Here is a 15670-nt window from a genome sequence, read left to right on the forward strand (position 1 = left end):
TGACTGTGGAATAATTGAGTGGAAGTTCAACAAAAAACAAAGTTTGCATAACCCTGAAGGGGATGATTCCTTCTGTCGAGATACCAATCTGTTAATGCATGAGGATAAACGTTTTGATTAAGCATTCCCTCGAGCCTGTCTTTCAACCAAATTAGTACACGTCAGAAATGTGACCACAATGATTACTGGCCCAACTGACTTTCATCCATTTAATATTATGCAGAGAGAATCATCCCTAAATTTCTCATAAGAGGGCCATCATTTTCTGAAATGTGTTCAACCTGAGTATTGCTGCACCACTATTGCTTTGTATTTATCTGTTTAAGCTATTGGACCCTGGCGTAAGTCTGGCATGTGAGAGTGGAGACAAATTAAAAAATAAATAACAGACATCTAGAGAGAGCTGTCAGGCAAGAGATTCATGGCTACATTGAATTGTGAAGTTTATTAACTGCCCATTTTGGCTTCAGAACAATTTATTCCTCTCGCCCTTTCACCATATATTTAGCTTCTGTTATGATAGACTAAGCAGGTTTAAATTACCTTTAAAATAAATTAACAAATAAATTGCTGTATTTCCATTTTGATACTGATTTGGCACACTCTCATCACGAGGATAAATGGAGCTCAAGAAGACTACTCAGCAAATGAAAATCAGCCCTCCACAGATACCTCCAGATACTTCTGCGATGTTCACTCTTCCCATTCCATCTCATTCTCTCGCTGCATCTGAATGACTCCAGACTAACTATCTCATGTATGGAAGATCATTTCTCTCCTTGAATATTAGATCAAACTGTGAAACAGTGTTGGTGATAATCATTAGTTTTGCATCACGTAACATTTTGGTGGCTGTCTGATCGTCGGAGAGACTGGACGCAGAGTGGGAGATCACTTTGTTGAGTGCCTCAACTGTAATGCTGCAATAGCGAGTATCTCCCAGAGTCTACCCATTTCAATTCCCCATCCCATTCCCTTGCTGACATGTCAGTCCATGGTCTCATGCACTGCCAAACTGAGATCACCCGCATATTGGAGGAACCACACCTGATCTTCCATCTGGACACCCTCCAACCAGATTGCATTAATGTTGACTTGTCTGGCTTTCATTAAACTCCCCATTCTCTTCTTCCCCATTAAGCCCCCTTCACTTCTTCCCCCTTCACCTTCCCCTAGCTCTGTCGTTCCCTTTTCCCTGTCTCCTTCCACACAGACAAAATAAATTCTCACCTCTCCTCTTATCATATCCAATAAACACCTTCTGTTAGTCTGGACTGCCAGTATTGTCTGAATTCTGAGATTTCCTGCTCTTGGTTCATTCTGAATATTTGTTGAACAATGATTCAGGCCCAAATAATATATCTTTGTCAAATTCTATGGACACTGAAAAACCGCTGAGCTCCTCCAGCATTTCAATGTGTTTTTACTCCAATCACAGTGTCTGCAGACTTTTGTGTTCTGGTCTATTAACCAGGGTTCAGTAAGTGGCATTTTTGCTTGGGATGTTTCTTACACTCCTGGTAAGATGGTGATGTTTCTTTTTATTGTAATACAGAAACTTGGACTCTTTTAAAACAACTATACTTTATTAGGTATAGACTATTGGTTCTCAACCTTTTTCTTTCCACTCACCATTTTAAATATTCCCTTTGCCATCAGTGCTCTGTGATTAGTAAGGGATTGTTTAAGCTGGGATGTGGGTGAAAAGAAAAAGTTTGAAAATCACTGTTTTAATCATACTAATTGGTTTAATAACTCCAAAGGAAAAGGTCCAATGACAATTTTTCTCAAGCAAAATATTTCAGTAACAATTGGGTCTCAAGCAGTGATTCTCAACCTTCCCTTCCCACTCACATATCACCTTAAGCAATTCCTTACTAATCACAGAGCATCGATGGCATAAGGATTACTTCAAGTGGTATGTGAGTGGAAAGAAAAAGGTTGTGAACCACTGCTATAGACTCAAGACTGGGTGGAGGCATTCATCTTGAATTGAACCAAAGATGCAAACAAACTAGACTCTGGCTCCCGCTAGTGGACAGAAGGATCAATAGCATTCTATCATTACATCCCCTTTCCTTGAGATGTTTAATCTACCAACATGACACACTAATAAAGTATTAATTTCAATTTATAGTTCAACACAAATATCAACACAAACATCAGCAACACAAACTTTTGAATGTGCAGTTCCATTTCTTTTAGAGATTCAGTCTGTCAGGTGCTTTGATAATGAATAGATTTCTTAAAACAAGAGCTTGTGTTGTCTCTGCTGGTCCACCACTGTCTAGCGCTGGTGGTGTTTCATCTGTTATTGTGCAGGCTGGATCTTCTACATTTGTCTGTTTCTGCAGTGTCTCTTGGATTTTCAGCAGGCTCTTTCAATTCCTCCTCTGCATTAGACCATCTTCTGTTCTGACAGTGTAGGATCTTAAATTTACTTCCTCCCAGAAAGTTTTGGAATATCTGAGTCTCACTGTGTCATGTTCTGCCAGTGGCCCTAAGCTTCTTGCTGACTTGTCATAGTTTGTTTGGTTTTTTTTCTCCATTGCAGATGCTTTTGTTTCTATTCGACATCTTTGACATCTCTGTTCTTGTTTGGTTGTGTAAAATAAGGAAGTGTGGTGCATAGTCTACATCCCATCAGAAGCTCATTCAGATTCTTGATGATCTTCTCTAGAACTGTGTCCTTTTCTGTTTCAGCTGCAATCTACTTGGATTTCAAGTCAGATACAGGAAGAGATTCAGTCATCAGGTTAACATGGAGATTCACATCTGTCTCTGTGGAACTCTCATTGTGTTCTTCATTCTGCGTGTTTCCCTGGATAATGCATCAGCTTACACAAAAAGTTTCCCTGGTATTTACACATTCTTGACTAGGCTTAAGTTTTCACATGCTTTGTCACCATTCAATGATTCATGTCCATCTGGGACTACTATGAACCTGAGGAGGTGCACCTTATCTTTAACTTTCACCTCGAATTTACATGTACCTTTCATGTCAATGCTTCTCCATTGTAGACTTTGAGGTGCACAGGATTTGTGTGGATATATGGTTTTATCTTCATTGCCCTGATGTTGCGCTTATAGATCAAATTGATATTTGCCCCTGTGTCTGGCTTGAAAGGAATATCTGTTCCATTTGTATGCAATGATACAGTTCACTTGTCCTGCTTGATCCTTTTCACTGTCTGTTGGTTTATAATCTTCATGCACTACCATGCCAACGAAACTGATGGCAGTTTCTTCTATAGTGTGTACAGTGTGCATACTTTCACTTCTGCTTTATTTCCCTTTGGGAAAACATTGCTTCGCATAATGATTCTGCCCTTTGCACTTATTACAGACTTTTCCATAGGTGGGGCATCGTTTTGGTGCATGTTGAGTGCCACATCATTTGCATCTCTCCATATTTTTGTTATTTCCTTTTTTTTTGTTTGTGTGTGTGGACACATACTGCGGCTACAACTATGCCTTAATTTTCACTGGCTTTTGCACTCTCACCAACTTTTTGCGTGCTACAGAGCTAATTTACTGGCATGGCATATCTTCACAGCTCTAGCTAAGATAAGCTCTGTGTCTCATAGCAACCTCTCTCTCACTTTCTTATCAATAATCCCAAGCACAATATGATCATGGATCATTCAATCTTGTAGCGATCTAAAATTGCACATTCTTGCTTTTAATTCCAAGCCCATTAAAAAAGAATCAAAGGTCTTCCACTGCATCTGCATTTGCGAGCAAAACACCTCTCAAAGGTTTAATTTTTTCTTTGGTGAACAGTGTTCATCAAACACCTCGATAACCTTGTCAACTTGCCCTGGTCAGCAGCCTTGACAAAAGTAAATGCATTGAAAACCTCTAGTGCTTGAGGTTCCCCCACATTAAGTAGCAGTGCAATCTTCCGTGCATTCGGTTTGCTAATTGAGTCCAATGGCTTGCAAGTACAACAGGAATTTTTGTTTGAACAGCCTCCACTCCTGGTCCACATTTCCAGTCCAATTTACAGTGTCAGGAATCTTTTATACTCTCCATCTTTTCTGATATATCAATTGATTCTCACTCTGCACACTCCTGGTGTTTCTTCCACTCCTGGTACCATGCATACCCAAATTCCTTTCCAAATGGGGGGGGGAACATTGCTTGTAATAGAAAGATGAATGACTGATTTTCTGCATAAGGGTGTTAACAACATAGAACAGTGTGAATGGAATTCCTCGCTAGTAGACTTGAATGAATCCTAGCACTTTTTCCATATTTAATACTGTGTTTTAAATTATACTATCTTGTATTCTTAAATGCAGAATTAATAATACAAAGTGGATTTTTTTTATTCTCAGGATATATGATCAATGAACAATTGGGGTGGCAATGTTAGCACAACACTATTACAGCACCTGCTTCCTGGGTTTCCTCCCACCCTTCAATAGAGGTTGTAGGTTAATTAGGGCATTTGGGCGGCTCGTGGGCCACAAGTGCCCGTTACCTTGCTGAATGTCTAGATTTAAAATCTAAATTTAAATCAACTACACCAAATTTATACATATATTTTAATACTATTAAATAAATGTTTTGTTTTCTAAGGAAGGAGTGTATTGAATATCCCTTTTTCTGCCTTATTATTTTTCAAAGTTCATGCAGGAAAGCAGGAGAGGTGAATATTTATTGTGTCATCTCAGTGCTGCAAATCGTAATCTTTTGATGTGGCACTATACATTTGGGGACCAGTTTAAATTGCTTGCTGAGGATGAAAATTGTGGTTATTTTTATGAGCGTGTGGACCTTGTTGGCAGTATTAGAAAAGTATGAGGAGAGAACGAATAGTAATATTCCATAACTGCACTTGGGCAGAACAATGCTGGGCTCAGCAGTCCGTATCGATCAAAGCACCTTTGAGGTCTCAGGAACATTGTGAGTTGACTTCCATTTGTCAGAATGGGTGATTAAAAAAACAATCTGTTATTGAAAATAATTGTGTTGAATTCTCCCTTTTGAATTGGTGTTTTATAAATCCATAATAACTGTTGGCTAACATTACATCAGGAACTTCACTGACTGTGGTTTGTGCATGTAATCATTCCCATTCTTTGTTCTGTTCTCAAAACTAAAGTTCTTAATGTGTAACTGAAGAGGAAACGAGGCCCTCAGTCTCAAAGTATGAATAAAAAACTTGGTCATTTTCAGTTACTGGTTATTGGCATGACACAATTATGGTTTACTTAAAATAGCACAGGCAGCTCAATTCTGACCTTTCATTCTGAGAAACAATACTCAACTGGATGCTTAGTTGAGATAGAAATATATTGTAAGGCCCAGTCCTCAAATCTTATGTACCCATGAGTATGACTGTCCTTTGGGATCACACACCCAACATTGGGCTCCCAAACAAGCACTCATTCTGTACCTGTGTCACAGGATGAGATTATTAAACCTACAGAGAAAAGAAAGCCAAGGATGTGCTTTAAATTGCTTGAAGAAGTTTGACATCCTTTCTGACTCCTGAGAAACTCTGGCCCATGAATGGTCAACATGGAGAAGATGATGAGATGAGAGCTGATTGTTATACACATAACAATACAGAAGTGCATTGAAATGCTCATCTGCTACAGCTATCCTGGTGCACAAAGCAAGAAGCTAGAAATTAATTACCATATGAGAGCAAAAAATGGATAGATTAGTCTTCACAGTCGCAGATGTGCAAAAGTCAAGATGGTATTGAGAATCTGGGATTTTTTGTTAGCATCACAACCACCAATCCATTCATTCACCACATGTCACATCTGTAGAGGTATCTGCATTTGCCACATTGGTCTCTTCTCTCACCTCTGGACCACAAGTTCTGAATGGAAGTAAGTCATCCTTGATTTTGAGACACTACTTCAGAAGAAGATGATCCATATAATTCTGTGTTTGAATGACTTTTAGCAAATCTACCTGACCTTAATGTTTTTATTCATAGATTCTTTGCAATAAGTACAATTGCAGAATTAGTCTGGAAGCTAGTTATTGTCCAGTAAGGGGTTAATCTTTGAAATGAATAGGTTAATTGCACCTTTAAAAATGGAGGGAAAGAGAACCCTGGCAGACTTTAATTTTTTGGCTGTAATTCAGACTGACACAACACCATATAACAATTACAAATGTCATGTCTACTGGGGACTCGTACTCAAGAGGTCACATGATCCAACTGAGATGAAGCTTCAACCAGCCAAAGAAGCCTGTAGCCTTTGATTTTACTTTAATGCAGAGGAAGTGTTTGTGTCTATATACTGTATGTTTATGCACGTTCAGTTTAATTGGCTTGTTCACTCAGAGTTTTCCTGATTTATGTCTGTGACCATTTAATTAGTTTTCTAATTTTACTTTGTTAAAGATTTCTTTTTCAAGAGGTGTCCCTCGATTGGTATGAAGTTCATAAAAGTCACAAGAAGTTCAGAATATGGTCAAAAAGTCAGGTTATTTGGGCATGGGCAGCAATTTATTTATAAAGAACACTGGAACTCAATCCTTGGGTAAATTAATTGAAAATTTGGTAAATTAATTGATGATTTATTACCGCAGGACTATAAAGGGAAAGCATATCTACCCTTAAATTCAATTGTCTGAGATCTTTTTCTAGTATTATGCAATTAAAAATCTATTTCTCCCAGAATGAAATATAGTAATGACTATTTCTGAATTATTTCATTTCACTCTGAAAATTCAATCAAGTGCTTCCTGGCACAAGTCATCCTTGCACTATTACATGATTTCTACATTAGTCCCACACAAAGTGGGTTATTAGTCCCAGAATAACATGCTCCTTTTGGTAAAAAAACTGGATGAGGGCCCCTATTCGATAAGTAAATGAGCCTTGTCCTCTGCTCTGAATCAAAATCCATCCTCCACTAAGCCCCAACTAAGCCCCAACTATGCACCAACTATGCCCCACTATGCTCCAACAATGTTTTACCAGAATCAATGCCCCACCTTTTGACCATGAGCTGCTCTTCCCCACCTGCCCATTTCCAACACACCATCTCTTCCACAGGAATCAGCCTTTCCATCACCACATCCCCTCCAGGAAAGATAATATCTGCCCTTCTCCCACTACCCACCAGAAATGCCAATGCATTCCCCATTCTGAACCTCCTCTGCAATTACTGTACCTAACTTACCCCGATTCCATCCATAGGCACTGGTGACTCCACTCACCACCCAATCTCTTCCACAACCCGCCAACCTTCCTGTGTTCACACAGAGAATGATGGGTATGTGATAGTACAGATTCTATCACCAATGTGTCCATGTACAGATGGTAGTGTAGGATGACTGTGATTGGCTGAGAGTGTAGCCACACCTACTGGCAGGTCTTAAAGGATTGCTCCTAGCCAGACCAGGTCATTCTGGACTGGTCGACCTACTTGTGATATGCTCCAGTCTTTTAGTTAAAAAAAGCCTTGGTTTGGGTCAACAAGTCTTTGGTTCTTTTGACGTGCATTACGTGCATTACAGGGTACATGGAATGAGCAGTCAGAGCAAGTGGTAGAGGTGGACACAATTACTGTATTTGAAAGATTTTTAGACAGGCCTTAAGGGATACGAACCATCCATTTTCATCAGAATACTCAAAATGATTGATAGCAGCTTGCTGCTGGATAAGTGTTTGGAACTTCTGGTCAGAGTTTTCACGAGAAGGAGGGACTGCTGCTCGAGAAAACATAATCAAGACACCAGTCAACTCATTAAATTGGCCATGTAATAGATCATTTTGAACTTTATTCTTTCTTTCCACATTTATTACAGCTGTTCACACATCTTCTACTAAAGAGGTCTGAAGCTCTAATTCTGTAAAAGTGAGATGAGTGAGAGGTGCCCCCACAGATCTCTGTAATGCAAGCTACTAGCTGAAAATAGATCAAACCTCTGTCAGTGGACAACATATGTTCAGACACCCAGCTAAACAGGAGTTTGTAGATGTGGCAGGCAGCTATTTATCAAGCTTCAGCTTGCTGATCTTTTTACAAGCACTGCTCATACCTGCAGTAGTTTATGACCTCACATTTCCGGTATGTCAGACCAGCCTCACTGTCTCTTTCATGATGGGAAATGGGGATTGTTCCATTCTGATAAAAACTTTAACACAGCTTTTTTTTCTCTCCATCTTTTGTTGTTACAGCGAGTAGGCGATTCTATTGTTGGGGAGACAGAAAGGTAAACCTTTCCCTTTTGTTATATTACTTGAATTATTATTGATTGATATTATAAAAGAACTGCTTTCAGATTAATGTAAAACTACTGAATCAACTCAAACCAGACTAATGCATATGCTTGTAAGTGTTTTTGTGGAAGGACTGTAAGTTAACACTCTCTGTAATTGCAATTAGCTCTCCAGGAGGATTTTGAGTGTGTTAATTAGTACACATTACAATTTGAAAGCATTTTAATCTCTTAAATTCTGCTGCCTCGTGGTTACCTGCTTCTTGCAGTTTAAAAGAAACTGCCCAGGTTACTGTTCCCGGCCATAAGACTTTATCCAACTATCTGGAACCTCAAATTATGGAAGGAGGGGTTTTCAATACAGTGGCACCACCCCCACCGATCACCATCAATTTCTCATTTCTGCCCACATTTAAACAACCATTGATAATGACTGCCTTGTGAAGAAATGGCACATGAGGAGCCAGAAGATAAACTGTGGTTACCCTTCCCTACTGAACAAAGGGACATTTAGAATCCAAGCACCTACATTTAATTTTTCAGTATTCCTTCATTATGTCATTGTTATTAACAGTTCAGAGTGACAAAAACATCATATATATCAAAGTAAAAAAGAATTTATAATTACCCTCAGAGATTAGTTTTCTTATCAGTCTGTGAAATTGCTTGTCTGTTATTTTGCTTTACATCTCATTGTATGATATTGGGAGTTGTACTTCAGAATCTTTAAATCCTAGTGATGCGTGTGATGGGTCCCCTCAAGGTTCAGAGAATATGTGAACTCCAATGACGAATGTCTGGTGCAATGTAGAGATGTTCCAGGGTGGAATGCCATTGGAAAAAGATTAATTTGTGTCAAATATGACAGTCATATTTCCCACGTCTGAGGCTGCCTTGGTGACATGCTGATTATCTAATTTGCCACGAGATATTTACATGTGTAAAATGTGCTTTGTTCACAATCATATCAAATCTCAATGTGTGTGAGCCTGTAGTTTTACACCATGCTCACCTGAATTATGGCGGGAAAATATACACCATAAAATAAGCTCAAACCTGGTACTGCCTTAGGTGGGCATTGTGAGATAGGTACTCTTTGGAACAAATCATGTTATATTTATACATCAATTTATTGAAACATCTCCAAGTTCTGTTAAACCCCTCCCTTAAGTCTCTCTCTTTTCCTATCCCCTATTTCCTTTCCTCCTCCATTCAGAGATACCCTCTCCCCCTATCACTTCTCAATATTTTTCACTTCTACCCTTTCACCCATGTCCACCCATGGCCTCCTACCTTTTAGCCTGTTCTCCTCCCCTGGCCTTCTTCCATCCTCTCCTCTTCTCCCCTACTCCCTTCCACACCTTCAGGAGCCTGTCTGTTTTTTGCCCAAGGCCAAAACATTGGTTACTCTTTACCTCCAATAGGTGCTGCATAACCTGCTGAGTTTCTCTAGGACTTTTGTGCATTGTGTATTCCAGCCCTTTTCTGTTGTATTATAAAGCTTCATTTGTAAGGTCTCATTTTACCTTGAATAAATCTTCGAAAACCCAGTTTAACAAGCACAGAGCACCTGGAGGAAACCCACACAGATGGGAGGAAACATATAATCTCCTTATAGACAACAACAGATTTGAACTTGAGTTGCTAGTGCTGTACAGCGTTATGCTAACCACTATACCATGGAATTCACAATGTAATTTTAAGTGGGATTTTTAACTGATCTATCTGCAGTGCAATATTAATTTGGAATTCTTTACCGAAAGATAGCAAAAATCTCATAGTCCCTTGTTTTTAAAAAAAAACTCAGTTTCTTTAAGACAGTAGATAAATTATACATGGACTAATTGGTGTAATATACTCCTCAAGACTCTGGCGAAAGTCCCAGCTAAAATGAGCATTTGATGAATTACACATTCCAATAGACAGTTTACACCAGAGATTGTGGCAATACTCAAATCAACTGAGCTTTGTAACTCAGCCACAATGCAGCACCTCATTTTATCCATAAATACATTTTATTAAACAAAATTATTATGCAGCCTCCATGCAAGTTTTCCTTCTGCGTGCAGAGGACAGGGGTCTAGAAGCGGCATCAGGAAAATGATGAGCATTCAACATATGACGCATAGCTGGCTAATGCAAATTTTACACGAGGGCTTGAAACGCCAAAATCCTATTTCACGCAAGGAAAATTTAAGATGGTGGGAGTGAGGGAGCAGGGAGAACAAAGAGACAACAAGAGGACTGGAGAATCTGAACTCAAAGCTTGGTCAGAAATTGAAGCTGTTAGACAGTTGAGATGAAGTAATCAGTGGGATGGCATTAAGATTACAAGTTGGTTGGCTCAAGGAAGACCACCATTTAGAATTTACATTTTACCTCCCTGAAACTGGTTCATAACAATGGATTCAAAGGCTAATTTCTTAATGAGTCATGATAACCAAGGAGGCTACTTGTACACAGAAGTGATACCAGATGGTGCATTGCAACTCTTGGACAAGATCACAACAGATATCTCATGCACAAAATAAGAAGGAGACAGACTGCAAACTTCTTAATAAATAGGAAAGAGCAACATTACAGTCATTGATCAGTTTTCTGAGGAAAATCTATGGCATAGCACAGCTATATTTTAATTTTAGGTGCATTTCCATTCAGATGACTGTCAAAACACCTGACCCATAAATTTGAAAGAAATATTCTCCATATATTTCATGGTCTTGATAAAATAATGAATAATTGAATCCTAAAGGAAGCAGGTTTCAGTAAAGTAATGCTGGACAAAACCAATCTTCAGGTACAGCCTAGGGAAACTCGGAATAGGAGGAAGTTTATCAAACTTAAGAAATTTATCCCCAATTAAGCAAAATAATGCAGTAACTAATACTGAACTGAAGTTGTTCCATACAGCTGAAGCTCGATATCAATTCATAATTTTCCCTTTTGCAATCACAATTCAACAAGAAATTGGATATTGATTTGCTTGATGTGCTTTTGTAATCAGTTGGTGCATGTTGTAATTTTACAAAACTGCAGAGTTGTAAATGAAGGAGAGCAAACCATCTCAATGCAGGTTTTTCGTGTGTTTTTGTGTCACTGAGTATTGATCTCTACATGAATTGTATTTATTAAATTATCATCCTCTGCAGCAGATCTGCTTGTATAAGGCTTAGCTTCCTTCAATTTTTTTTCACCTACATTCACCAACGTGATTAACCAGCCAGGCTTAGAGTCATAGAGATTTACCGCACGAAACAGCCGCTTTGGCCCAACTTAACCATGCTGACCAAGGTGCCTTCCTGAACAAGTCTCATTTCCCTGCATCTGGCCTATATGCTTCTGAACCTTTCCTAATCATGTACCCATCCAGATGTCTTTTAAATGATGGAAGTGTTCCTTCCTCTTCCAGTTTCTCCAGCTGCTCATTTCATGTACCCATCCCCTCTGTATCTAAAGCTTGCTCCTCTGATACCGTTTATATCTTTCCCCTCTCACCTAAATCTATGCCCTCTAGTTTTAGAGCTTCCCTGCCATGGAAATAAGACTTTGACTAAGCACCTTATCTAAAAGCATCCCACCCCAGCATCCTTCACTCCAGGGAAAGCAATCCCAGCTTATCCACTCTCACCTGATAATGAGCTCTCCAGTCCCAATACATTCTTGTGAAGTAATTGGGCAAAAATAAATGAGAGCTTTGAAAGAGGCAGGGCAACCACGAACATAGAAATCAGCATGGAAAGATTCCACTTGGTGGGGGTTGGACATCATCAAGCAAAGTCTGTGAGACTAAAACGACGTCAACTTCTGATGTAGGTGTTAAGTCATCAGAGAGAGCTTTTCATTGATTGCTTGTATTTCATTGGTCCACATTTTCTATAACTATTTTCACTAGTTTCTTTTTATATTTGTGAAGCTAGAGTTTGTTCCACTCACCTTTGAAGGTACCAATGTGAATAATGAGTTGTAACTGAAGAAAGGCCTAATAAAAAGAGGCGTAAATTACAAAGGCGAGGAAAGGAAACCTTGACTATCTTTGATCATGAGGATTCTAGATTATCTGAAGAAATCAGTAGACTAAATGGATGAACATGCAAATAGCAAATTAATTCATTTTGGAAAAGTGCAGTGTCATGCATTTGGATAGGACCAGAAAGCAAGTGTATGCTTGAATGTTGAATTATTAAATGCGAATAATGACTGGTTCATCAAGTGCATATCCACAGATTCATGTAGGGAGCAGGACACATTAATGAAGAGGTTAAGAAAAAAGACATAAGAAATAGAAACAGGAGTAAGCTTTTACCAAAATCATGGCAACCAACTACCTCTGCATCATTTTCCTACACTTTTCCCATTCTTCTTGATTCCCTTCATTTATCATTTTCTCTTTTAATGTCAACAAGTTTTAAGTTGTAGTCTAAGTTTACTTATCACAAAATATCAAGTAGTGAGAAGGGTTTTCTGTGAGCAGGCCAACAAGTTAACTCTAACATTCATACAGCCATATAAAGAGCATAATTTACAGAGTGTAGGATTGCACTGAAAGGAAGCTCAATTTGGTACCAAGCAAGGGAACCATGATATCACTGTTATGGAGTTCATTTAGGAGTTTGATAGCTGTGGGGAAGAAACTTTCTTTAAGCCTGATGGTGCATGCTTTCACACTCTTACACAAGGGGACCATTTGGCAAATCATGTCTGTGGCAACCCTACCAGAGCATCTTACTTGTTCCTACCCCCAACTCTTTATCTAGGGCCTTGCAAATGTTTCATCACCATATAGAGTATCTAACCAATTCTGGATCTTTTTATGTAATGAGTTCTCATAGAATGGACTATTTCAAAGGATAGTGGGAGTATATTCAATTTTAATTTCCAAAAGAGAATTTGACACATGCTTATTTGAAAGAAGTGTGCACAATGACAAGGAAATCGGAGGAAAGTAGACCTAATTAACAAGTTGTTCACAGAACCAACTCGGGAACAATGAGTTAAATAAGTTCCTGTGCTTGCTTAAAATGATTTATTTTTACTTTACCTCAGTTTTTTTTAACATTGACTTTCTTGATAATGTTTATTGTCAAATAACATGAAACAATGCACATGTGCACTGAACTTCTTGCTCCAGCCAAACAGGTACTTTGAAAAAAAAACTGCACTAATATATATTAAATTGAATTAAAAAGAGGTAAAAAATACAAAAGATCGATAATAAATATTCAGTTACCATAGTGTAAGGAAAAAAAAGTGTATTTACAATGATGTAGACAGTCCTTTTTGTGGTGTTGGAGTATTTTATTATTAGTGTGACTAGGGGAGGTTTTAGATTCTGATAGCGTTTGGAAATAAACTGTTCTTAAAGGTACTGGACTCTGTACCTTCTTCCTGAATGTAGCATTGTAAAAAGGATGTTTCCAGGGTGATGGGGGTCCTTAATGATGTTGGCTGCCTCCTAGAGGCAGTGCTTCCCATGGATGTTTTCAATGGATGGGAGGTTGGTGTCATGATAATGAATATGTATGAGATGTACTGGAAGTCACGTGGTATGAAAGAGAGATAAGAGCACAAGCAGGAGAACAAAGGAAACTGGAAAATAAAGACTCGGAGAAGTTTACCTGATAAAACTTGTGTTTGATGTTTTATTAACTTCACATTTCGGGCCACAAATGTGACATTGGCGACGAGGATGGGATAAGCTTGAAGAAAATTAAAGACTAAACAAGATTACAGAGGATTACAGACAACTTCAAGGTGATAAGAATTTTCTCTTTGCTCAGTACTTTTGGGGCTGGAATATTTCCTCATGGCTGGGGCAGACGGTGACTTTCTAACGCATAGTGGAATTGCTCATTTTGACCCAACGGGTGATGCAAGCACTGTAAGTGTGAAGTGGAAGGCATGGCTGGAAGAATTTGAATCCTACGCTGACAGTCGTGGCCTATTTCTAGATACCGGTACAGTTGAACAAAAAGCGCAGAGGAGGGCGTTACTTCTTTTCACTGCTGGACCCGCAGTTCAGGAAACATTTAAGACACTTTTGAATACTGGAAGAAAGGATGAGTACCGGAAAGCGGTAGATGCATTAAATGCACACTATGTAGTGACACCGAATGCTACATTTCAATGCCATTTGTTTCGGAGAACGAGACAAGAAGATGGCCAGACAATTGCTCAGTACGTGACGAGACTACGCCAGCTAGCTGTTGGATGCAATTACATGCCAGCTGATTTGGACAACCAATTATTGGATCAAGTCGTACAGCACTGCAGATCAGATAAACTCAGAAGACGTCTACTGGAAAGAGCGAGTGAGTTGGAACTCACCAATGCTTTAGCCATTGCTGCTGCATTAGAGGCTGTTGGAGGGAAATTTCATACCATGACCCTGAAAGACAACTCAAGCCAGCAAATTAAGAGGCTCTCACATCGCCATAACCAGCCAAGATATACGTCGACACAGGACGTGGAGTGCTATCGATGTGGAAACCGAGGTCACTTTGGAAAAGACCCATATTGCCCGGCCAAAGGCAAAGTTTGCAGAAAGTGTGGAGGTAAGGACCACTTTGCAACGAAGTGCAAAAGCAAGTCCAATGCAGACCAGAAGAGGAAGAGTACAACTTCCAAAGGCAAAGCCTGGGGGAAAGGAAAGTATCCTGGAAAGAAAGATACCATTCGCCAGATAGACGGTGAAGATGATGATACCCAGGAGGAACAGAGTTGTTACCAATTTACGTTGAATGAAGTACGTCATGAGAAGGTCCCAGTGATCATTGGTGGAGTGACAGTGCAGGTCATTGTAGACTCAGGCAGTGACAGTAATGTGACTGATCAACATTTATGGGAGAAGTTGAAAAGGAAAAAGATCATCTGTACCTCAAAGAAGTGTTCCAAGAAACTGTATCCATACACAGCAACCAAGCCATTGCAGACAATTGGATGTTTTACTGCAACTGTTGAAGCTGGAGATAAGTACACCGAAGCAGAGTTTATGGTCATAGAAGAGAGGGGAGAACCATTGCTGAGTAGAAGCACAGCGCAAGACCTGGCAATACTTCATATTGGAGCTTGTGTCAATTCAATTCAGTCATACGAGGATATGAAGCAAGAATTCCCCGCAGTCTTCCAAGGAGTAGGAAAGCTGAAAGGTCGACAATTGAAGCTAACAGTAGATGAAACGGTCAAACCCAAGGCACAACCAATGCGCCGAACTCCGTTTGGACTTTGTGGGAAAGTCGAAGCCAAAATTAAAGAATTGATCGAACAAGAAATTATAGAACCAGTGGAACATTCGACACAGTGGGTCAGTCCTGTAGTGATTGTGCCCAAACCAAAGGGTGATATAAGACTATGTGTTGACATGAGAATGGCCAATGAAGTTATAATTAGAGAACGACACCCTATACCAACAGTGGAGGAAATACTTCAAGAACTAACTACCAGCAAGGTATTCTCAAAAATTGATCTGAAGTGG

The 15670-nt window shown here is 39.3% G+C and overlaps 1 protein-coding gene across 1 annotated transcript in view; it reads left to right on the plus strand.

Moving 5' to 3' along the window:
- Positions 1-15670, plus strand: part of LOC138740666 (connector enhancer of kinase suppressor of ras 2) — a 763661-nt gene that overhangs the window by 614735 nt on the left and 133256 nt on the right. Inside the window, exon 13 of the mRNA XM_069893653.1 lies at positions 8159-8193. Coding sequence (XP_069749754.1) covers positions 8159-8193 — 35 coding nt within the window. The remainder of the gene's footprint in view (positions 1-8158; positions 8194-15670) is intronic.

Source organism: Narcine bancroftii, chromosome 8 (genome assembly GCF_036971445.1).
Source record: "Narcine bancroftii isolate sNarBan1 chromosome 8, sNarBan1.hap1, whole genome shotgun sequence".
NCBI lineage: Eukaryota > Metazoa > Chordata > Chondrichthyes > Torpediniformes > Narcinidae > Narcine > Narcine bancroftii.